Source organism: Eublepharis macularius, chromosome 13 (assembly GCF_028583425.1).
Source record: "Eublepharis macularius isolate TG4126 chromosome 13, MPM_Emac_v1.0, whole genome shotgun sequence".
In the NCBI taxonomy this organism is placed as follows: Eukaryota; Metazoa; Chordata; class Lepidosauria; order Squamata; family Eublepharidae; genus Eublepharis; species Eublepharis macularius.
Genome location: NC_072802.1, coordinates 42,883,435 through 42,907,314, shown reverse-complemented (window position 1 = coordinate 42,907,314; position 23,880 = coordinate 42,883,435). Strand labels below are relative to the sequence as shown.

At 42.1% G+C, this 23,880-nt stretch overlaps 1 protein-coding gene across 6 annotated transcripts in view; it reads right to left on the bottom strand.

The window, feature by feature from the left end:
* KLHL13 (kelch like family member 13) overlaps positions 1-23,880 on the bottom strand; it is a 77,863-nt gene that overhangs the window by 16,691 nt on the left and 37,292 nt on the right. For 4 of the 6 annotated variants that reach the window (XM_054996932.1, XM_054996935.1, XM_054996934.1 and 1 more), the window contains 3 exons: positions 5,422-5,563; positions 768-900; positions 365-561 (listed from right to left, as the gene is read on the bottom strand). In XM_054996932.1, the coding sequence (XP_054852907.1) occupies positions 365-561; positions 768-900; positions 5,422-5,563 (472 nt within the window). Of the gene's footprint in view, positions 1-364; positions 562-767; positions 901-5,421; positions 5,564-19,833; positions 19,948-20,544; positions 20,643-23,880 lie in introns of those variants that run through there. The other 2 variants (XM_054996931.1, XM_054996937.1) reach the window with 2 other exon arrangements.

The window sequence follows — 23,880 nt, the reverse complement described above, 5'->3', positions numbered from 1 at the left end:
CCAAAGGCAGTAAAAGGAAATAAATATGTGCCCTAGTTTTTTAAACTTACTAAGGGAGGCTTGTTTGGGTTTTTTTTTTTAAGAGACCAAAAGATACCCTAGGAGTCACCAAGATTAAAAACTTGCTTGCAGAAGCTGCTTTGTAGGCAAGAATGTGAACTGGAAGTTCACAAGCAAGCACCTTGCCAGTAAGATCCCCCCCTCTGCTACAGAAGAATGAACAAAACTCCCTACCTACAGCTGCTGCAGTCACCATGCCTACTCCAGTTTGAAGAGGGGAAGCAGCTTTCAGACAGGTAAATTCACTGTGCTTTAAAACTAAAAAAACCCACCAGAATCTGAGCAGTAACCCAAAGGGTCTTACCCCAGATATAAGAAACACTTTACAGAAGTCCAAAACGGGCAAGATCTGTAAAAAGCTGGCAGCTTCTAAAGTGTCCTGAAGGTTGTCCATGTTGAGAGATAGTTTTGCAGTATAAATAAAATCAATGATCTTCTTTAAACCTATTTTGTTCACACCATGGAGCTTAATGCACATTAAGTCTTGTTCTTTCATCCCACCTGAGAAAAAAAGTCACAGAAAATAAAGTTAAGGCTTGAAAGCACTTTCCGTTTGAAAAAAAAACAACCAAAAACTTCTTGACCTCGAGACAAGGCTGCTTTATACACGAGCATCCACTTGAAAACAGTGGCGATCACTGGATGACGTGCTTTGAAGATATTCTCAAAGGCTGAGCCTTTTAACACTCGAGTGCCATTAACTGTACCTGTGAACATGGCTTTGAAGTAATCACTAGCCGATGCCATCATCGCCCTATGAACAGGAAACACTTCGTCCCCATCGCCTGGCACAAGTGTCACATCACAAAGCAGACCTTCTATTCGAAGCTGGTCGAAACCCTACGAAAGGAGAGACTGCGTGAATGAGTTTGGCGGCCACACCGTTGCAGGAACAAGATGAAGTAACTGGGGAAAAGAGGTGGCTCTGAGGCTTTTCCTTTAAGCGGTCCCACATTATTTTAATTACAACAGTGTGAAAGCAGGTCCCTGCTTCTTGCTCAATTTAACTATCAAAACAGTCACTCCACAGCCACTCTAAAGCCTTTCAACGAAAGAGACTGTAAAGGGGCAGCTTTTCTGCCTGATGGAATATTTTGAACATAACTTCTCTGAGGAAGAGAGGCTTTTCTCCTCAAATAGAGACCGGCGGGTTCAGGGAGGTCTTTGATTTGGTTATTAGACTTGCCCCAAGATGCCTAAGGTACAGACTGAATGCATTTCTGTTGGTTACAAGTTGAGTCTGACTCAAGGCTGATAAACCCCTCAATATTTAAGAAGAGTCCTAGAAAGACGTTAGAACTAGTAAGTAGCTGCTCCCCCATTAAACCACCACACTCATAACAGACTGAGATGCAAAAGCAGGAAAGGCACCCAGACAAGTTTCTGACTAGCTTTAGGGATCTGCCCCCTGTGATCTTTTCCCACACCCCAGTCCTAGAACTCTCACGAAGTAGAACCACTCAGCTAATAGAAAATAGCAAAATTTGAATTCACAATCTAAAAGAGGCACCAGATGCCACCTCCTTATAAGGTATTTCTTTCTGCCACCAGCAGCCAAACTCAAAACGTACAATTTGGTTACCAAGAATGCAATCCTAAACAGAGTTACATCCTCCTAAGACAGTGAACTCAGCGCAATCCTAAACACAGTATTATGCATAGAAATATAAATGGAAAGAACTTAAATATGAAAGATCAAGGATTATTATACTTCCAGGTGTGTTTCTGCCAATGTATCTACAAACCATTTAAATCTTCATTTGTAAGAGAAAAATGAGCTGAAGTGGTGTCTGGTTTTTATTTCTGCACTAGAAAAATGCCCCATTTCTGCTGCAGATTTTCTGGGAGGAGACAATACGTCAGCAGATTCTTCAGTGTGGGGATTTTTTTGTTTTGTTTTTTGTGCATGAATTACAACATTGTAATGCTTGGACATTAGAGGGGGTTGTATGATTGGCTGAGGTATTCTGGAGAGAAACTTTACATTATTAAGCGGGATTCAGGGCTCTCTGCAGAGTTTTTATGTTAGCCATTGCAGCATTTCCCCCTCAAGGTAGCAACCCTTTTATTTCTTATTTAAAACAACAACATTACAATATTGTTGTTTTATTTTTTATTTTTTTAAGAAAGGGAAAAACAAAATCTCAGCCTGATAGCTTCTTGTTGTGAGATGACAATTTACTGACGAGGTTAACTGCCAAGGTTAGTGTGCACAAACAACACAAAACAAACATTGATGAGATTTTTTTTTATAAAAGGATTACAGCGAAGACTGGTGGGGGAAGAAAGGGGAGGAAAGGGTGTAGTTGCACACTGTCTTCAACCATTCGAGACATGGGGAATAAAGGGGAAGGCAAAAGGCAGAGCCAGGGCTTACACCGAAGAAAACATTCTGCACTTCAAAAAGCCATCTTTCCTCTGATGAAAAAACACTAGGGTATGTGCATAAGAAGAAAAACCACAGAAAACCTGGAGAAGGACCATTTCTGCATAAGGTGCAGCCTTTCACCACACAAAATGCAATAAACTCTGGGAAGCAGTTTGGAGACTGAATTGGGGTCATCATGTGTGCAGAACTTGAAAGAGACATCGAAGCTGTGTGGGGCCGGAACTGGCAAAAAAGCCCCATGTGGAAAAAACCTATGTAACAGATAATCTACAGTGCAATCCTAAGGATATTTTCCTGAGAGTAAGTCCTACTGAATAGAACTGAGTAGGATTCTGAGTAGACCTGCTTAGGATTGCTCTCCTAGAGTATTATGTCAGGAGACTACAACTCCTGTATACTACAAATATGTCCTGCTCTAAAACTCTCGCCCACTTCAAATTCTTTCTTCTGTTTCATCTGAAAGGAACTTGGTCTATATGCTTCAAATCAAGAAACAAGCTAACCTGTGAAAGAGCAGAGTGACACAGCGGAGTGACACATTTTTCAATCCACACACGTCTCTAATTCTTTGAAGTCTATGGGGATAAAAATTGAAGTTCAAAGAAGCCTTTGTGCTGCATCTTAGTCTAAGACTTGGAAGATGAAGCACAGATGGAAAAGATAACTTTTCATGTAACAGGTATGGAAGATTACTCATAGTTTGATAAATTCATTGAAGAGTAGGCAACATGCTTGCTGTGAGAACAAAATTCAAGTACATAGCACCTTAAAGACCAACAAAATTTTCCAAGGTAAGTTGCTCTTTAAGTGGACTTCATTTTTGTTCTGCAACTGCAAACTAACAAGGCAAGGCTACCCAACTGAAACTATTCTTGCTCCATATTAAAGTAAGTTCTGGTACCGTTAATCCTACTTCAATAATGTTTCTAGTTAACTGGAAGAGTCAAGTGCTTTAAAATTATTTTCCTTGCTTTAAGTGTAGATTATGACTATACCCATAGCGCTCTACTGAAAATCATTTACTTATCAAAATTTTGATTTATATGCATAACTTTCTTTGGGAAACTGTTTTCATCACCTAGCTTTTATGACAGCTGCTGTAGCACAGTGGTTGAATGGGTGGACTGCGAATCAGCACTCTGCTGGTTCAAATCCCACTACTGCCATGAGCTCAGTTGGTGGTCTTGGGTAAACCACTCCTCTCAGCCTCAGCTCCCTAGCTGTATTGTGAGGATAATAATGACACTGATTTTGTTCACCAGTCTGAGTGAGGCACTAATCTGTCTAGAAGAGTGGTATATAAGCATACTGTTGTTATTATTATCAATCTTACCCAAACTAATTCTGATAAAAGAAAGTTGAAAGATAGTATTTTCAGGGATATCCTTAAATTGTTTAAGTGACTTGATATAGTATTCCATGCAGGGTACTTACCCCCACAATTACAACCAAACTTATTGATTGTGTGATGATGATACCCTACTGAAAAGATCTATGTTATTAAGGAAAGTTAATACTCAATTTCCACATTTACTGGTAATCTTGAAAGCTGTGATCTTTCAGGCTGGAGGCAAACACCAGAGTTTTTTCTTCCTTTGCAGAGAGTTCAAAAACAGGCAGAGAGAGCAATAATTGCTCATGCTGTGTACACTAACCCCACTCCTGTCTCTGGTGAACAAGTATTGCAGGTTTTTGTGCTATTTAAGAACAATATTGATTATGAGGAAACAGTTTTTAAGTCCAGGTAATTAAAGCGTTCACTTTTTATAGTGTTGATGGTTTTGACTTTTAAACCTGCCAAACGTTCCTTAAAGGGCCAGATCAGCCCTGTATCCTAAGGTTCTCTTCATGGGTTTTTTGTTTTATAGACTGAGTGCAAGACCCATAACTCATGGGGGTTTATGGCTCTCTCTATGGTATTCCATTTTCACCAGTGTGCCAGTAGAGCACATGGAGTTTCCAGAGAATAAAACAGAACGTCCACTCTGTTTTCCTTGCCTATGAGGTCAGTGAGAGAACAAGGAAACCAAAGCCTGTTGATGGAGCTCTGCCTTGCTCCATTGCAAATGAAAGTCCCAAATCAACATACTGCACAGTAGCAGCAGCAGATGGTTGCTATAACTGTGCTCACAGGGTGGATCTGGACTCCAGCACAGAATGCTGATAATGAAACTTGAATTACCCATCAAAACATGCTCCATGCCAGGGGAACAAAAGATAAGAAGGGCAAAATATTAACACTGAAAAGAAAACTTTGCCTGGTCATTTCCCTCAAAGGCATTCAAAAGAGACTTGGGCAAATGTCTCTTTGCTTGTATAATGTCAAACTCACACTGTGTGTTCCTTCAATCACAGGGAACGGCCACATTTCTTGGCACTGTTTCCAAAATGATCTGTTTCATTGGCAAAAAACCCCACTCCAAACTAAACTTCAGGAATAGAGGTGGGCACGAACCAGGAAAAAAATGAACCATGCGGTTCGTGCCGTTTCACGAACCATGAACCACGAACTTTCACAAATTTGCCCCAGTTCGTGAAGCGGTTCATGGGGTTTAAATGCCTCTTTCCGTGCTGCTGCGAAGCAGCACAGAAAGGGGCATTTCACCCCCACTGGCTTGGATCCTCGACAAGCAGCTGATCCAGGGGTGGAAAAGCCCCTTTCCTGCCACTGCAAAGCAGCATGGAAAGGGGTATTGGGGTTTAACACGAACCAAACGAAAGTTCGTGGAAAACAGGCTTCCATGAACCGCTGGTTCGCGAAGCACAAACCGACCCAGTTCATGATGAACTTTAGTTCATCTTGCGATTCGTGCCCATCTCTATTCAGGAGATAAAATGGATACCCTTGTACAGTTAAAGTCAAAATGGCTTGACTGTCAATAGTACTACCAACACAGACAAGGGTTAAAAGTCCCACTGGAGACATCTCAGAGGAACTCCCTCAAAATGTATGGAATGTTATGTTCACTTACCTGTAGTACCACAGAACTATGAGTATTGCTGGTGAAAAATCTTGTGGTTCCTGCCTTGGAAGACTGCAGATGGGCAGACACACCCATATCGCTGCTCCCAAGAGATACTTTCATGTGAGGGTCCTCCTCTTCAACCAGAGATCTAAAATGTAAAAGCAACAAAAGATAGCCTTGAGCTAGCAGCCTGTTTTTTCATATATTGGAATGGCAGTCACAGAGAAAGGTTTATTTTGTGGTCCAGCAAGATAATTGTAGAAGAATTTAAAGCAGGGGATAGGATCAGCCCCCTATCATACTATTGTAGTAGGAGTATGGATTAAATTACAATATACTCTAGTTATACACATGTATTTTAGTGAATTTTGTACAAACTTCAATGTAGTTTGTCAGCAGGTTGTGCTGCTGCTTTTTATCTTTTGTCAACCAATTAAAAGAAGTTGGACAAAGGAAGGTTAATGATTATTTAATTGCTAGAATGGACCACTAATAATCTACTCGTTTAACTTTGGACAACTTTAAAGATTTATAGAGTTTATCATGCAGGTGCACTATAACATCACACTTGGTAAAATGTCACATGTTTATAATCTAAAGAATCAGCTAACTTTAAGACCAATCATATTTTTATATTATTGTCACGTGACTCACGTGTGAAAGATCTTAGAGATGTCTTTAGAGATAGTACATGTTAATTAGTATAAAATATGTCATCCAGGTAAGAGATTAGGATTTTGATGAAGGAAATCTCATGATGAAGATTTAGTTGAGAAAAATGTCTGTTTATTGAGAATCCAGTGCATTTCATAGTAGACTTGAGTATGATTTGCTTTTAAATCACTACTAGATTTAATTGAGAAATGTTAAAAGATTCTTTTTATTGCATGCATATGTTCATCAATTATCGGCTTCATTTTAATAAGCCTTTATATTTTAGTATCTTGCTTTATTAAAAAAGATTAGAGTTTATTTCAATAAAGTATAAAGATTAAACGCTAAACAAAGTCTCTGTGGCATGCCTTGATGGAAAGGGTTAAACTATAAGGAATCACATAAAAATTATCTGTATCTGTACTAAGCAAGATCTCTGTCTTTAGACCTTATCTGAAGCTTTCTGAGCTGTTCAGAATTTGGGATATAAATCTCAGAACTGGACACTTTGGAAGTTTTAATGAGGTACAGATAAATCATTCCATTACAACTACCAAGTGATGTTTCAGTGTGAAGCAGCAATTTCGGGGTTTAATTTTAAGCGTTGCTGGGAGATGCTAGCTACTGGAGCTAGTTAACTTCGTAAAACCAAGTCCAATATTTAACATCAGTGAAAACTTAAAAGTGCTCATTACAGAGCACAGGGTCATACTTTGTGTGTCTGTGCAAATTACACCAAGCAAACCCTATCTCCAAACTAAGATTGTTGTGCCAGCGTGATATGAGAGTGTCAGACTACAACTGGAGAGACCCAGGTCCAAATTTCTATACAATTAGGAAATGTTTGAGTCCCGTTGGGCCAGCCTCTGTCTCTCAGCCTTACCTACTTCATAAAGGAGGGGTCGTCATGATAAAGTGGAGGCAGGGGAAACCATGCAAGCTGCCCTGAACTCGCTGAAAGAAGAATGTGACAAAGCTGTGATAGTTTTGTCATAATTTCCTTATTGGCAAATATATTCTCCTACCAAGATTTCAGCTTCCAAAGCATTTCGCTGCAATCAGACAGGAAGCCATGGTGCTTTTCACAGGGGGTGCATTCTGTGCCTTAAGCCATGCATTAAGTGAAGGCTACGCCAACGGAAGGCAGGCACCCTAGTGTGACCTTGAGTATGACTGCCTGAGTGTGCATTATGCTATTCATGCTCTGGTGCTGAAGCAATCTATGCTACTCACAATGCTCTACATGTCAAACACACAACTGCTGGTCTCAATCGGAAAAAGCTAGATTGCAACATGCAGTTCAACACATTGGCCTCTAAATCAGTTTCAAAAATTACTTTAACAGCATGATGGCCCCTCCCCTCCCCTCCCCTCCCCAGCTCAACCCCACCCTAGTGAATGTTAAATCTCCAATTTAGGTTACACTTCTCTTATTTAAAAAAAATTGCAATTCCAATTTACACATTAATCCAAAGCATTGTTTCAAGAATTCTTACAAATACATATTTGGAGTTGAGATGTTCTTGACTCCACTAAGGGAGATCACATCAATTTAAAGCAATTTCTGAAACTGGAGAATTTTTTTTCAGTGATGGGTCAACACCACGGAGAGTTTGAATGGGGGCCCAACATGACAGAGAATTTGAATGGGGACCTGCCATAAGAAATTTTTTCAACAAGTTGGACCAAACAGTGAACATGAGTTTAAAACGTGGGTGTGAATTACACAGAACACACAGCACAGAAATGCAAAAAGATACTTTAAAATGTGACCACCAAGTCACAGGTATATAGAACATTTTAAAAAATTGAGTGCCTCTTAGCATGCAATATTGTAAATTACAATTAACATGTTAGATGTGGTATGAGATTTTTTTTTTTCAGGTTACTTCTTGATAAATTGCATAAAGCATCTACACAGTCCTAATCCAAGGATTTATTTCTATTACTGTATTCTATGCCAGAAAATATAATTGTTATTGAAGGTTTATTTTAGCAACAAGGGAAAAAGTCCGATAAAGCCGCTACTGGTATGCCGTCTAAACAGGCTGTGTATTTTAGAAAATGTTTTCAAGTTTAAAAACCGTGCCTAGAAGCTCACCAAGATCAAAAGTCATTCTATGTTGTTTCTGATATCAGCCACAAGTAAAGGGAGTCAGATACAAAGCAGTATGCCTACTTCCAAGTAAGCTCACATATATACTAACTGGAGCAAAGGGAGGAGAAAAGGGAACAAAGCATGCTTTCTAGCTTGCCAAATAAAAACAGTCACAGCAAAACAATATTATTTGTAACCTTTTATAGGGCCAAATCTTTTGGGAAAAGAATTAAGGCATTAAGCAGTGACTTGACTACGAATTTGAAATACTGCATTTGAAGCAATTGAGGAAGTCAGGTACAAAATGGATCCCCAATCTGTCTTAAGAAAAAGACACACGCCTTCCTAGTACTAACATATGTAGGAGAAAGAATCGAGTCTTAAGAATCTAGCTTGTCCAAAGGAATATAGTTTAAGCATGTTCGTATATGGCTTTAAAAGAGGGCTGGACAAATTCATGGAGAATAGGTCTATTAACAGCTATGAGCCACAATGGCTCAACCAAACTTCCATGTCCAGGGGTAGTGTGTCTTTGAATACTGGGGAGGACAATAACTTTGACTTGTAGGCTTTCCAGAGGTGTCTAATTGGCCACTGGATACTGCACTAAATGGATCTTTTGTCTGATCCTGAAGGACTCTTTGGATGTTCATCAGAACAAAACAATCAGTAGAAGAGTTTCACTCACAGATCAAGTACAGAATATAGTTTTTAATTTCACTGCTAAAAGGTTGCTTTTAATGCTTATTGCCACATTTTCCAAATGAAGATTCTTCCATTGCTCAACTTACTCAGTTCTGAAACTGGAACAGTTATAATAACCACCAAGAGGTGCCTCCCTGGACCATCAGCAACTCTCAGCTGAATGAAAGATTCTGCCCCCCCCACCCCCGCAACCACAAGAGTCATAAATTCATTTGCATAGGGGATGCTTTCCCTTTAGCCGCTCAGTTAGCTTGCTCTGGCTGCAAAGCTAACCTCTCTCTCACACACCCAGAAGGTCTACCTGATTTAGGCACACAGCTACAAAAAGCATTTTATTTGTATTCATTAATGCTGGCATGCCAAGTAATACAATTAATTAGGCAACAACAAATGTAAATATATTGATTAGTATTTCCTCGTAAGCATATTATATCACTACCAGGAGTTCTAGAAAAGAAAGTTAATTCATTTTCTAATTAATTCTCTTGCTGCGATCAATACATGTCATTAAATAAAAAGGGTAGCCAGATGCATTTTTAATCAGCATAAATGTCGGTAAAAGGTTAGGACTTCCACAAAAGAACTACAATCTGAAACAGGTGTTGAATCAGAACTCACTCTGCACCCAACTGAGAAAGGTATTCACACAAGCTGGTGGCTGGAACCAAAAGCCAAAACAGCCATACCCAAGAGGGGTTTGGTTTTACCTTCTTTCATAGCAGACTCTCCCTACCAAGTTATAAACTGTTCCTGAAATTCCTCTCGTTTAAAAAGCATGTTGGGAAATGGATGTCCAAAGCTACACCCCACCTTGGCATTTAGATGTGTATGAGCAGGGGCCCACAACAAAATGCTGCAGATTGTATGGGGGCGACACTGTGGGGGAGGAAGCCATGCCGGGTCTGGCAATGCCGAGAGCCACGGCAGTAGTGGTGGTGGTGATAGTGGGGTATGACATGACAGGTGCAGGGAGCAGGAATCCCATTCCCCTACCTTTGCTTCCCCCTCTCAAAAAAATTTCCCTATTCTTTCCCCCCTTTCCCAAAGACCCTTCCCTGTTCTTTTTTCCCACCCACCCCCTGCCCTGTTTCCAAAGATCCTTCTCTGTTTCTTTCCTCTCCTTTCCTGAAGACTGTTCCCTGTTCTTCCCCACTTCCCAAAGACCCTTCCAAATATCATTCACTGTTCCTTCTCCCCTTTCCCAAAGACTCTTCCCTGTTTCTTCCCCCTTCCCTAAGATGGTTCCCTATTTCTCACCCCTACAGATGCTTGTGTTCCTTCCCCAATACACCCTTCTATGATAGTCTTTCCTCCATTCCAACCTTACCTCCTTCCTTGTTGTGTTGCCTCCCAGCCCAATGCCCCACTTCAGTGCTGGCCGAGCACCGCATAGTTCGGAGTACTGCTACACTGGTCTGGGGCAACAAGGCACCACAGTGCTGTTGGCCTTCTCTACCTGCTGGCCTCTTCTATCTGTTGCAGAGCAGTGGCAAGGTGGTAGTAGCAGAGCTCACCCCACCATTCTGCTGATGTCCCGGCACTTTCCCAAGCCCCAGTGTGTTCTCTTTCAGAAAAGTTTTTGCGGCACAGAGGTAAATCTTGCTTGCGCAGAGCATGCTCTTGTTTTACGTGTCTAATTTTTAAGATTTTTCTGCAACTCTGGGGGGAGGGGGTAAGTTCTTCAAGGTAGCAGAAGCCCATGGTTTGTTCTGAAGTGCCTCCAGTTCTCAGATTAAAGGATACGCATGGTCAGGGCCTATTCAAAATTAAATATATGATGCTGGTGCTTTTTTTTTTAACCTTAAAGATATTCACACTTTCTTAGCATTGAAAAGAGTAGAATAGCACCCAGCTTCTTAAAATAGATACAATCAAGTGATTTGGCATGGAGAGCCCCTCTTCGTACAGCCCTGGCTTTATCCATCTTGTTCATATGAAAGCCCTAATCACTGATGTGCCACTTCCATTTTTACAATAAGCAGCAGCACCTATTTAAGAGTACCGTTCACTGCAACAGTATGCAAGAAGAGGATAAGAGCACTCAATTTGCATCATTCAACCTTAATACCTATTGCCCCAAACCTGTTTTTCAGCCTGGAAGGGGGGGAGGGGTCAGTTGTTTGATTGATTGATTGATTGATTGATTGATTGATTGATTGATTGGATTTCTAGCCCACCCTCCCCGCAAGCAGGCCCATGGAGGCTTGTTTACAAAGTGGTTGGCCTAACCATACATCTAAATTCAGCAACTGGAGGGGGGGGCAAAATCCCTAGTGCTTGCCATTGCTTGAGAGGAAGGTGCCAGTGCAGCCACTTTTGAAAGAGAAAGTGGGAGCAATTCAGTAGCCTGTCAGGAAGCTACCTGGGGGGAAAGAGATGCAACTCCAAATGGGATATAAGCAGGGCTTTTTTTCAGCTGAAACGCAGTGGAACGGAGTTCCGGAACCTCTTGAAAATGGTCACATGGCCGGTGGCCCCGCCATGGCGCGGAGGGCAATCTAAACTCCCCTCTGTCTGGAGATCAGGGGGCAGGGCCACCGGTCATGTGACCACTTTCTCCAAGGGCAACCCACTGAGTTCCACCACCTCTTTTCCCAGAAAAAAGCCCTGGATATAAGAAAGTGATGATAGGCATTAAAAAGGAAAATAATTGGCATTAGAGCTGACTAAGATGCTGTAGTCTTGGTAAGACCAGGGAAAGTCATCCGAATTCACGTACAGAAGCAGACTGGCCTCAAGTAGTTTAATATCAAAACAAAAACATGAACATCTGCATTTGTGACCATTCTAGCTCAATTTGTTACAACATTCTTTTAAATGCTTCAACAGGAAAGTACTGTAAAAAAGCTGCTAAATGTTACAACTTTTCAAACACAACACAGGTAAGAGTTTATTTCTTGGGAAAAGTCCAATTTACTGAATTCTCAAATTTAACCAAGGTAAAGTAGTCTCACTGCCAAGCTGTATAAATTTGGCTCACCACATGTTTATACATACAGAGGTTCATTTCTAAATCTGTATTTTAACAAGCAAGTAATTTTGTTAATGACAGTGCCGTGGGTGGGGACTTTGTATCCCAATGCATTAAATGAAGTAAAAGTAGCCCAGTCTGCCAGATACATCACATACTATGCCGTAACAGCAATTTGTGATTGCAGCTAAACTGAAGCGAAGCCCTCTTGCCATCCAGGCAGGCACCAGCAGGAACACACAGATCCTGCAACCCTCCCCCTCCCCCAAAATAACCTTAACAAGGTGAGGAATTTCATCAACCTCTTTCACTAGACACAAAGAACATCTACTCCTTTTATTAAGCCAAGAGAAGCTAATTTCAAATGATTTTTAACTGAATGGTATCACAAAGTTTTAGCTGCTGAATTCAAAAGAAATCTAAAATAATAATAGAGAGGCAAGTAATCTTAATACTGATTGCAAATTCCACATTCAGAAACCACCTTGAGTGTACTAATGGAAAAGGTGGGGTGTAAATCTCATTAAGTGGAGAGCTTGCTATGCTTTAACCCATTTTCCCAAGTCAACGAGTTATCTGATTTCATTTATATTCTGCTTGCCCTGCAAACCAAAAACAAGAGCTGTCTGCTCTGTGAGCATCCCATCAAAGCACCTCACCAGAGCACTCTTGGTTTGGATAGACTGACTGGGGACAGGCATACCACCTGTGAAGAACACTGTTTGGGCAGGTTGTTGGACTTGTACTTTTGGACCCTTCCCAGTAGCCATGAATGGTGCAACTCATACATCCCTCCTAGGGCAGACTTGCAAACTCCTACTTGCTTGGCCCAGAGGACCAATCCAGTAAGCTTTGCTTCCAGGAAGACAAACAAGGAAGTTGGATACACTCCCCAACTACCATTTCTTTTGGGGTCACAAAAAACTGGGCAAGCATCTCATACAGGTAAGCAGGCTGGCACAAGATTCCCCTCAGGCTACTAAATTATTTTGCAAGTCTGCTTCTCTCATCTACACACTGCTTTGCAAATCCAGGCTGGCACTTCCAACCCACTCTAAAGAAGCACATAGGATTTCTCCGCTTGCAACAAAAAGCAAGATATGAGACACAGGAGCTGGTGCATCATAAACACTGGGTTGCTGCTGCAGCAAATCTGTGGGCTGGACAGCAAGTTGTTTAATTAGGACAAAAAGTCTGCTTTAATGTCTAGCTTCATACTGCATCATTGAGGTAGACAGTCACACCAGGGAACAGGCAGTCCCCCCCACCCCACCCCCAGCTGACAGCAGGAAAGCGCGTCTACCCTATTTAAGAGCTTTACAATGGGAATGGATTGGGAAGAAGAGAGGAACCATGATGCAGTTCTACTGGTGACTGATTATGACAGTTAAACTATGACTATCGTGGTAGACTTTTAAAAAAAATCTTTTAATATAAATCTACAGAAGTCCAGGCTTCTTTGGAGTGCATTGACAAGAACGGAGGGAGGCCAACAAGATTATGGGGGAAAGCTTGTATCAGCATTTCCTGAGAAAGTGGCTTAATTGGGCATTTGCTGTTCTTCTCTCACTGGAAAAAGGAGGATGACTCACAGGCCCAGCCAGAAAATACTGCTGGTGCTAAACCCTCCAGCAATTACAGCACAGCGCTTGCCTGCAGAGCTAACCGATCAGGACTCTGTTCTTTTAACCTTGTCACAAGTGGAGCGAGGACAGCTATTTGGCTAAGCTGGCACACCTCATCCTTATCGTCTCCTGAGGTCGGAACTCCTCTGCCTCCAGGATGCTCTGGCATCTGCCAAAAACACAGAGGACCAATGGGGCTCGGCAGCAACGGCAACACTGTTGCCAAGGAAAAGCAACTCAACTAAAGACTATTTGGAGGGTGGCTGAAACGTACACAAGCTTACTAGTGACATAACATCTGGAAACAGAAGAAGAGTTTGTACAGCCCACCACCATCCAGGCCATCTTGGGCCACAGGTTCTCCTCCTATTCTATTCTACTCGTGCAAAGACAAACAAGCAAAGAAAGGGATAGTGTGACGAAAATCAAATTCCTAGAGTTATAAGGTCTTACAGGGCAGATAGCCATTTTTCTTTTAAATGCAAAAAGCACGCAAACTCTTCTAGAAAGAAAACTAGATTCACATGGGGCAGGCCAGCGTCGGTGTGTAGACAAATTCACAAGAACAGAAAAACAGCACTGCTGAAGGAGACCCAGGGCCCAGCATCCTGCTTCACACAGCGGCAAAAAAGATGCCCCCCAAATGCCTACAAAAAGGGCACAGAGCCCTAAGCGTCACCCTGTTGCTCCACAGCACTGAACTTTCAGTGGACTGTTGCCTCTAAAGATGGAGGTTATATTTTCATCAATGTGGCCAATTGCCACTGGTGGAGATGACTTCTATGAATGTGTCTAATTCTCTTTTACAGCCAATGGCATGAGTCAGCATCACTACATCCTGTGGCAATGAACTCCCCTGATTTATCACTCCTTGAGTGAAGGAACACCTCCTTTTGTGAGTCCTATGCATACAGCCCGTCACCTTCACTAAGTGCCCACAAGTTCTAGTATTACGGAAGAGGGAAAAGCTCTTTCCATGGGCTTCTACCATGGCATAGTCAACTCATGAGACCAGCTCAGGTGCTCATCTGGCATTCACAAGGAGCTGCCAAATGAGCCAGCAGAATCAGTCCCTCTTTCCTGCTGAGGTCAGTTACCCTTTCCTAAGACGCCCACTTGCTGCTAGGCAAACTCTCCCTGTTTACACTCATCTTAGCAGACAGATATGAAAGAGAAAAGCAATAAGGCTAAGTGATACTAGAAGCAATACAACATGGACGAAGGGAGACCAAAACCCCTTTCCTGATAAAATTTCACTTCAACATACAGACTTTCCTTTCTATCCACAGACCAATTTGTAACATCTCCTGGGGAATTTTTCCTCTACCTTTCAAGAGCCCTTGCAGAATCCAATTTTATGAGGTGCAAGGTACCACTCCAATCCTAAACACACACACTTTCTTGCACCACTGCTTTCAGGGTAACCGGTCTCCCAAAAGAAGTGTGCTTGGGCTGTGAGTTTTCAGATGGCTTTATGCACTAAACAGAAGCCAAGACAGCAGATGTTCAAGTGACTCATTCATCTCTTTTTCGGAGCTGCACCTGGAGTTCACCCTTCTTACCCCAGGAAAGATGCAGAAGCTTCCATCAGAAGAATGAAAAGCAGATGCTCATGTCACTTGAACATCCACTACCATGGCTTCTAGGAAGTATCTGAAGTGGCTCCTGGTTACTTGCAACAGCTGCCAGCTTCCTTTCTTCTGCCCTAACAGCTGCCGGCTTCCTTTCTTCTGCCCTAACAACATTCTGAAATACTCTGCTGTTCTATTGAATAGAGGATTCTGGGACTCTGTCTCCCACTAGGATACCCAAGATCCAAATGAGCAAAGATGGTCATATGAGTATTCCACTCATCTGTCAAAGCTGTAGCATAAGAACAGGTAGAAGTTGTCAGTGCTGAAGCTGATCCCCTTCCACCTCTCAAAGATCCGTCAAAGCTAAGATCTCATTTCAGTTTGTATTTAGCGTTTAGGAGTGAGAAGAGCCGGACTACCAGAAAAATCCTTCCTAAGATTTGGGACATGGAAGGCAGAGCTGCATCTTATGTGTGTATTAAATGGAGTTTCTATACATGCTTTAAAAACAGAGTATGTTATTAGGATGGGTCATAAGATGAAAATGAGGGCCAAGATATGAATTTCACGGCTTCTTTAAGCTGAGATGAGCATTTTCCTTTCAGTATATCTCCAATGCTACTGAACCTGACATGGATGTATTATAATACTGCACAACTTTGCAAGACAGCAAGGATAAGGCAGAAATGATATTCGCAAATCAGAGCCACAGCAGACCATCTAATATGCAGGCTATTCTAAGACACCTTGGTGGAGCCCAAGAGCACAGGGGCCAGCTTGAAGTACTTCCTCCTCCACCTTCTGGCCAGCTGCCTCAATGGCACAGGGAGGAAAAGGAAGATTGGTACCCTTTAAACACCCATCACCTCCCTAACAGTCAATAAGGTGGCAAGCAGCAACTCCACCACTGGGCTTGAGGCTAACATACCCATTTAAAGACTCACCTGCAGCCTCCTGCATCCTATCCATCTATCATGTGCCCTGCCTCTAAGGAGATCAGAGTGACAAAAATGATTCCCCTCTCCTCTTGCATCCTTGCGAGATTAGGCTGAGAGTGACCTGGTCCGAGGCCACCCAATGAGCTTTCATGGCACAGAGGAAGTTTGAACCTGATCTCCCTAGGCCTAGCTGGATACCAACCACTATACCATGGACAACAGGCACCTGATTTACTGTCTGCACCTGGAGGAAATGCTAAACTGCCTTTTTCACTAGGAAATTTTGGTTTTTTCTCTCCAGAAAACCATACACCTTTGAGACACGCTTAGATTCCAAGGATGTCTCCTTTTGTTATGGTCTCCAATGCCATATGCTTAGCAATTCTCACCAGGCACTTACATATACTTGGCCCCTTCCCCAAAGAGGTCCCTGCCACAGGACAGCAGCCTTGCTTGAGCCACCCTGTTTGCTTAATGACTTTTTTCGCTTCTGAGAATATAGTTTTAGATTATCTAACACAGCTTATCTAACGAGTCTTAAACTACAGCGCATGGCTCAAAGGTCTATTGAGGTGTAGAATCTACAGTATTCCCAAGCTGCATTGCCTTTCCATGTGGGAGAGCCATTTTGTCTCCCACAGCAGTAACCATACTAGGTAGAAAGAGAAGCACTGCACTCTCCTGAGGGAAACCCTCAGAATGGACGTGTCAATTTTGGGAGATCTAGTAGGCAAATCCAACACTGACTAACGTTCATCTGACACACTAGACTGCACAGACCGCTTACCACCCCACCCCCTGATTTGTCACTGCCTCTTCTGTCAGCATTTACCCTTCATCAAATTTTAGAGTCATATATGAAACACTCAGTTCACACCACATTGCCTTGGCTTTGCCATTGTTTGCGATAGGTGACGAGTCATCAAGGTCAGGCTTGGGAAAGAACTGGGTCCTTTCTTCATTTGACTGAGGTTTGGAGAAGGAAACAGCAGGATACATTCCTCCTTCTGCTTCTTACCTTCTTCAAAGCACAGATGGGAGCTCATAGAAGGGGACCAGAGTGCCACTGGACATTCTGCCTGCCACTGATAAACAGATTCATGGACACCCAGCAGTCTCCTCATATACCGAACAAGCGCAGGTCACAAGAAAAGCTGCTGATGTTTAACTAAAAAAAAAATCTGTTCTCCTTTCAACAGAACTTCTAAGATGAGTCCAACCCATATATGGATAGTTGCTCACAAGACATCTTCTCCCTGTATATACCTTCTTTGAGTAAAGTCCAGCAAACGTCATTTAAAGCAATGTTATCTTTTTCTTCTCATAAGAGTTAAAGCAGACCTAGAGGGCTCGCTAAAGATGTTGAGCTTCCACAGAGTGCCCAAGCAAGCAGCTCAGGGTGGAACCAATTTTTTGTGGCAGGCACCAACTATACTGAAAGTGTGTTAAGAAGCTTTTATATTCCCCCATCAGTCTAATAAGTGGATTTCACAAAGAAATTGACCTGAAGGCAAAATGTATAGGGTTATGTTGACCTTAATAATCAACAGGAGTACTTCATCTGCATTAACCCTCTTACCAGGAGGCACATGTATACATTCATAGGTAAGAAAAAAAATCAGATGCTTTTTTAAGCAAAGCAAGCAAATGTTACACACCTCCCCTGCAATACTGTGAGTTGTTAGAGGTGGGTGGTCAAAAACAGGTGTTTAGATTTCTTTGCTATAATTTTAGAAGTAAGAGAATATGAAAGACTAACAGAAATGTGATAGGGAATGAAAATCTCACCAAAGCACATATGTTCTGAACACACACACACACACACACACACAACACAGAACCAAATCATAATATGTTACTACTTTACACCTAGAAGGAGACCATTGGCTCTTATACCCACATCTAATGTATCTGGTATGGACAGTGCAAGGTTATAAATCTGTATCTCAAATAATTCTGCTACAGAAGATATTCTACACAAATATTTAACAACACACAACTTCAGAAATATATTACATTTTCCACTCTGTGTATGCCCTCAAAGTGTATTTTAATCCCTATATGAGCAATCTTTCAGCGGCTGGTTTAATATGGATGTAGTAGAGTCACTGATGCATAACTGACCCTATCTCAAGGTCTCAAGTTGGGTGGCAGCAATTTCACATGAAAAAGTTATGCATAGATTTTTTTTAAAAAAAACTGATGTGTTGCTCTGCCAACTGACCCCATGCCTTCCCCCTTATAACAGGCCAAGTCAGTTATAGCCTGGAGTTTCAAATGCAGCATGTTCACCAGAGCCAACATTTTCACAGCCTTTTACATAACCCTTTATATAATTTTAGAGCTATACTTTGGCATCTTGATTTTACAAGCCAAGGACAAATGAACACATGCCCGCCTGACCTGAAAAATATGGTATCACCACCTACTTTTCTACTAAAGCTGTGGTCTGCCTGCTTCAGGGGGTGCATACACTTTGAGTGCTGCTGTATGAAAACAGGGCACTGCACCAGCCATACATAACTCGGTTTTAATCACAAGGTATTTTTAACATGCTGCTAGCCACGGAAAGCCATGGCAGCAATTTTTTGTTTTCCTGTGTAAAGTGGTAGGCAGATCAAATTAGCCTGGAGCAGAATGTCACTTCAGCCAGAGATTGTAAAAACCCTCATCAATGTTGACCACTATGCAATATTTGGTTTTCTCAGAAACACAATTATCACCCGAAACTCCTCGGCATGGATCTGTCTTTTCCTCCCATGTTTCTCCACTCTACAATTTGCTTTTAAGTTTCAGATTTTAAAAAGCTCCAAACGCAAACGAATGCTTTAAAACAGTTTACAGTGCATTTATAAAGTATTTCTTCAATATTGTTTTATTCATGTGAATTTTTTTTAATTGTCAGAGCAATATGGAGATATATACTTTCTACCAAAACAATAGTTCAGGGACAACTAGCCCATTAACAAAGCCAATATGTATACAGATCAAAGCTTCAAAGTGCCTTATCCCATTCATACAATTCCTGAGGGAAGCCATCTAGAACAAGACATGTATTTCGTGTTTTACAGATCTGAGGGCCACAGAAGCTGTTCCTACCTGTCTCATTGGCTAATGAGCATTACCAGTATCAAGTTAACTTCTACTGCATTCATTTTTGGCACGCCATGTGCTATGGTCAATACCAGCCAGGAATCCAGAACTACTCTATGAAAATGCTACTGTGACTTTTTAAAAACAGAAAATGCTAAGTCTGCTCCAATAAAGCAATATTTAATTTGATTACTGCTTTGAGATATTCCTCAATGACTGAATAGTTAGAATGAGATAATGAAAGCAAGACTAAATCCCAGTATTTTACAATGCCACACATACAAGCACAGTAATACGGAAAAGACACCAGGGTAAGTATTACTTATGTATCTGTTCATGTAATATAAAAGCTATAAAAAGAAACAGCTGTGTGGTGGTGATTCCCACTTGCTCATCTAAGATTTGAATTAAAGAGCAATGACCAGACAAACTTTGATAACGTGCACTAAAAAATAAATTGTGGATATGGCCGAATCTGTACAATTTCTCGTCATTTTCAACAAAGAAAGGATTCAACACATCATCCATCATGGGGGAGGGAAGGGAGAAGAAATGAGAAACTGACAACAAAAGGCAGGTTACAATTTGGAGGTTCTAAAAAGAGAGAAATGCAAGGTTAAAAATAAAAATTCTGAGACCAATGTCACATCAGAGAATACAGCACCACAAAAAAGCATCAAGCCTCACAAAAGAGTGCCGGGGGGAGGGATAATCTCACAAAAGAAAGCCCACCTTAGGTATCCTCAGTTCTCTCACTTACATGTATGCTGGAGAAAGTGGCGACGACCTGGATGTTTTAAGCACAGGAACTGGGAATTTCCAGATAGCAGGAGAACTCGTTTTCCATTTCAATGGCATGTTGGTCACCACGATACTACAATAACAGCAAACAGCGTTTCCATAACAGACTACCAACTCGAACTTCCATTCCAGTCACACGCTACTGGCCCAGCGGAGGCTGCTGTTAGGGACGAGACCAGCAAGCCTGCCAATGACCTTAAGCCAAGGCTTCCAGTCTGGGAAAGGGGGCTGCCAGGCATTTCCTTTTAAACCCAGCCGTCCCCTAAAGCAGTAAGATGATTCTATGGCTCCAACTCACCAATAGTGCCACCTCGTTAGAGAAGTGTTGACTGCAGTATATGTTCAAAAAAGCAAGCAAGGGAGAGGGGGGGGGAGAGAGAGAGAGAGAGAGAGAGAGAGAGAGAGAGAGAGAGAGAGAGAGAGAGAGAGAGACTGCACTGTGCAAGCCACCACAATGCAGCTTTATTCTATAAAAAGATTGCCTTTTTTCCCACCCACCCCCCAAGAACAAGCCTGTAATGCTATTGTCTACCTTCAGTCACATTGCAGCACTGTACTACATTCTGTACCTATTAACCTGATTTCTGACCAATGGTAGCAGGAAAAAAAAAAGAAAGAAAGGGGGGGGTGGGAGTGAAGGGTTCCACATAATGAAAACGAAGCAACCTACCTACTCAGAATACACTTGTCATCCTCTGAACATTCTTCGTTTGAGCTGCAACAATACCAGCGCGAGAGAAATCTCAGCATAGCCTTGGGCCAAGCGGCTGAGAGAGATCAGTGACCAAAGACGGCAGCTTCTGTGCAAGTCAAACAATATAAGAATGCCATCATGGAAAAAGGCCTATTGCAAAAATAAGATTATAATTTTAAAAAATCGAAGGAAAGAGAGAGGAAGAAAAATAGAGAGGGAGACAGTCTTTCCTAATCCATAGTCAGAGTGATCGAAAGAGAAAACAAGGATACATTTCTGCAGATCCCTGCATGTTCTTCTAAATGGCTTCGGATTCAAGGCGTTCTCATTTTTCCTACCCTTGACTTCCCGGCGAGATGAGTAAAAATCTCATGCATTTTACAACACGCTCTGGGAACATGAATATCACTCTCCTGTCTGCAGCGGGGGAAACCGAGAGCAATGTGCAGCTAATAACCGTCCTTGCAGGAACCTGATCAACAATCAAATAGAGCAGCCCCCCTCCTGCCCAAGAGCTCACAAATTGCCTGAAGTCCTGACGAAGCAGCAGGGCACACGCAGGTGTCCGTCACAGCCCCCCTCCATCCATTCCCCCCTGCTGCCCCCTGCAGTTCTGTGGTCTGTTTGGTGGTGACCTCCAAGGACAGACAGCCACCAGAAACGCATGTGTGCACTTTTCAACTCTGGGGGAGAACACTTAAAAGAAAAAATGCCATCTATAAAGATGACTCTATGCTGAGAATTTATTCAAAAGGAAAAAACAGGCTAGCAAGGAATTTTACCCCCAAGTCTAAGGATACCTTGAATAACTGATGTAAAAAGTCTATCATATTTCCCGACGCACAAGTATCCGCACGCTGGCATGGTAGGTTTGACTAAGACTTCAACATTGATTTTTATGGACTGGAGAGCACGCTTCTCTCACTGTGGCAGGGTGCCACCAAAGCAGGCTTCTTTTCAACAGCATGGCTGAATGTCTCCTTGGAGAATAATCTAAATATAATGGAAAAGGCACCAATCAAGTGCTTTTTATTTAATCACTGCTATTTTTGCTCAGCTTCATTTACAGTTCAAGAGGGGGGAAGCAAAGTACAAAACCAAAGTGGCGCCTTATACGTATTTTGTTTTCAAGTCTCCAACTGCAAGGAAAACTGTAGCTGTAGGCTGAAATCCAAGAACCCTGGGCAAGCCTTACACCGGCATGCAGCCCTGAATTGAAAGATGCTCAGCTGTCCCCGATTTACACTCCTGCTGGGAGAACAGACACCCATCAGTTAAGCAGGTAAGATGCCCTCCCAGACAGTAATTAATCAGTAAATGTTAGTACTGCTGGCACATTACTTAAAATTAGCAATAAGTTCCATGGCTTAAAAAATAAAACCCTTGATATATACATGCTGTACACGAATCATGAGATCATACCTGGTCTTTAATTCTCAGTTTTTTAAAAAAATCTGAAAAGTCTTGCAAAACTCCAGAGGTCTGGTTTTGCTGATGAGACCACCTCAAATTTATTACAGATAAAAGGATATTCACTGATGTGAGCAGCAAACCCTACAAGCTGTTTTCATAGAACTGGATCGCAGCTACGCATTCATGTGCCACAAGATGCCTGCTTTTGGTGCACGCTACCAATGGTGGTGCGCAGACAGGTCTAATTTGCATAGATAGCACGGCCGCCTGGACTCCCTGAATCCCTTTGTATTCTGCAGCCAAGCACCATGGGCACAACTTACGTTGTACAACATGACATAATATATCTTTGTTGCCTCTGTGCCAGAGCTCAGGCATTCTTCATGCATCGAAAATCAAGGTTAATGAACAGCATTTTTTTAAAAGTCACATAGTCAGGGGATGACTTCCATTTCCACTCCCCCCCCACTCCGGCAGCTGAAGGACAAAGAGGTTGTTCTGATTTTCAAGCTAAAGCACTACCTGGTTGGCAGAAGCAAGCTCAAGATTTGCTGATTTGGAATAACAGGACTTGGCAATTCTACCAAGTGCCAGTGTAGTGTGCACTGCTTTATAAAAAAAAAAATCAGCAATTTTGAAAACTCCCATCAGTGTCAGTCTGGCATAGCCAGTAGAAACTGCCCCGTGTACTGCTCAGCTGATTCCCTGGCTTCCGGAGAAACACAGGAAGACTATGGTAGACTTGATGAGAGCAACTCTATTGCCAAGTAGCGAGAGTTCCTCCACCTTGGCCAGCAGCTTTGACCCCTCGAAGGCAATGCAGCACAGAGAGCCATCACACAGCCTCATTGGCTGCATGGCTCTGCTTTGTTCTTCCTCTAGTGGCTCACTGGCCGCATCCATGACTGTAAATTAAGCGACTGCTATTTTCATCAAAGTTGACTGATCTCAGGATCGCTGTTCAGTAACTCTGAAGCAGCCCGTCAATTCTGTCCTCTCTCTACCTGAGCTAACCATCAGTGCACAACTGGCACAGAAAGTATTAATAAAAACATACAAGCCAACTGAGTCTAACAAGAAAGCCACTGTAAAAACAAAAATAAATACGTGAATAAAATTAAGCTTGGAGGAAATATTCCCCTCCTTTCACATAAGAGTAGGGCAACATATGTCACTTGGCGTCCTCTTTCCACTGTATTTTCCACTGAGAGAAGTGCCACAGACCAATCCCGGCATTCCAGATGATCAAGGAAACTGGCATGTCTGCTATAACTAGGCTCACTTGTCTGAGCCACCTAATTTACTGCACTAGGTGACTGGGAGTGTATTACAATCTCAGCCATTTAAGTTACTTGATCAACATATTTTACAGCAGTCAAACAACTTCATTTTGCACTACTCTGATAAAAGGATTATTTTTGTTAAGTAACACGGAACCCCTACTCTTCGCTGAAGCTCAGTAGGTGGCCTAGGCTGGCTACTCTCATTCAGCCTAGACTTCCCATCAATTGTTGTGGATGAAAAAAACCACAGGGCACTTCACGCACTGGGGACAGCACTCCCTATGTTAATAGGAAATTGCTTGATGGCCTATTTCATTTGCCAGCACATTATAAGGGGATGGTGGAGGTGAAAATAGCGACTGATCAGGCAGAGCTCTTCTTTATCTCATGTGATAAGGGCTACTTTGCCAGCATAGCACAGCAGCTGAGAGAATAAGCTGTGACCTTGGAGGCAGTTGATTCAAATCTCTGCCACAAATTCACCAAGTAGCCCTAGGCAAGCCACTCACTCTCAGCCTCCCTATCTGCAATACAATAAGGTAGTAACACAGGAGTATCTTACAACAAAGCTGCTTCAAGGATTACTTTATCGTGCTTGTAAATTGCCTTGAACACT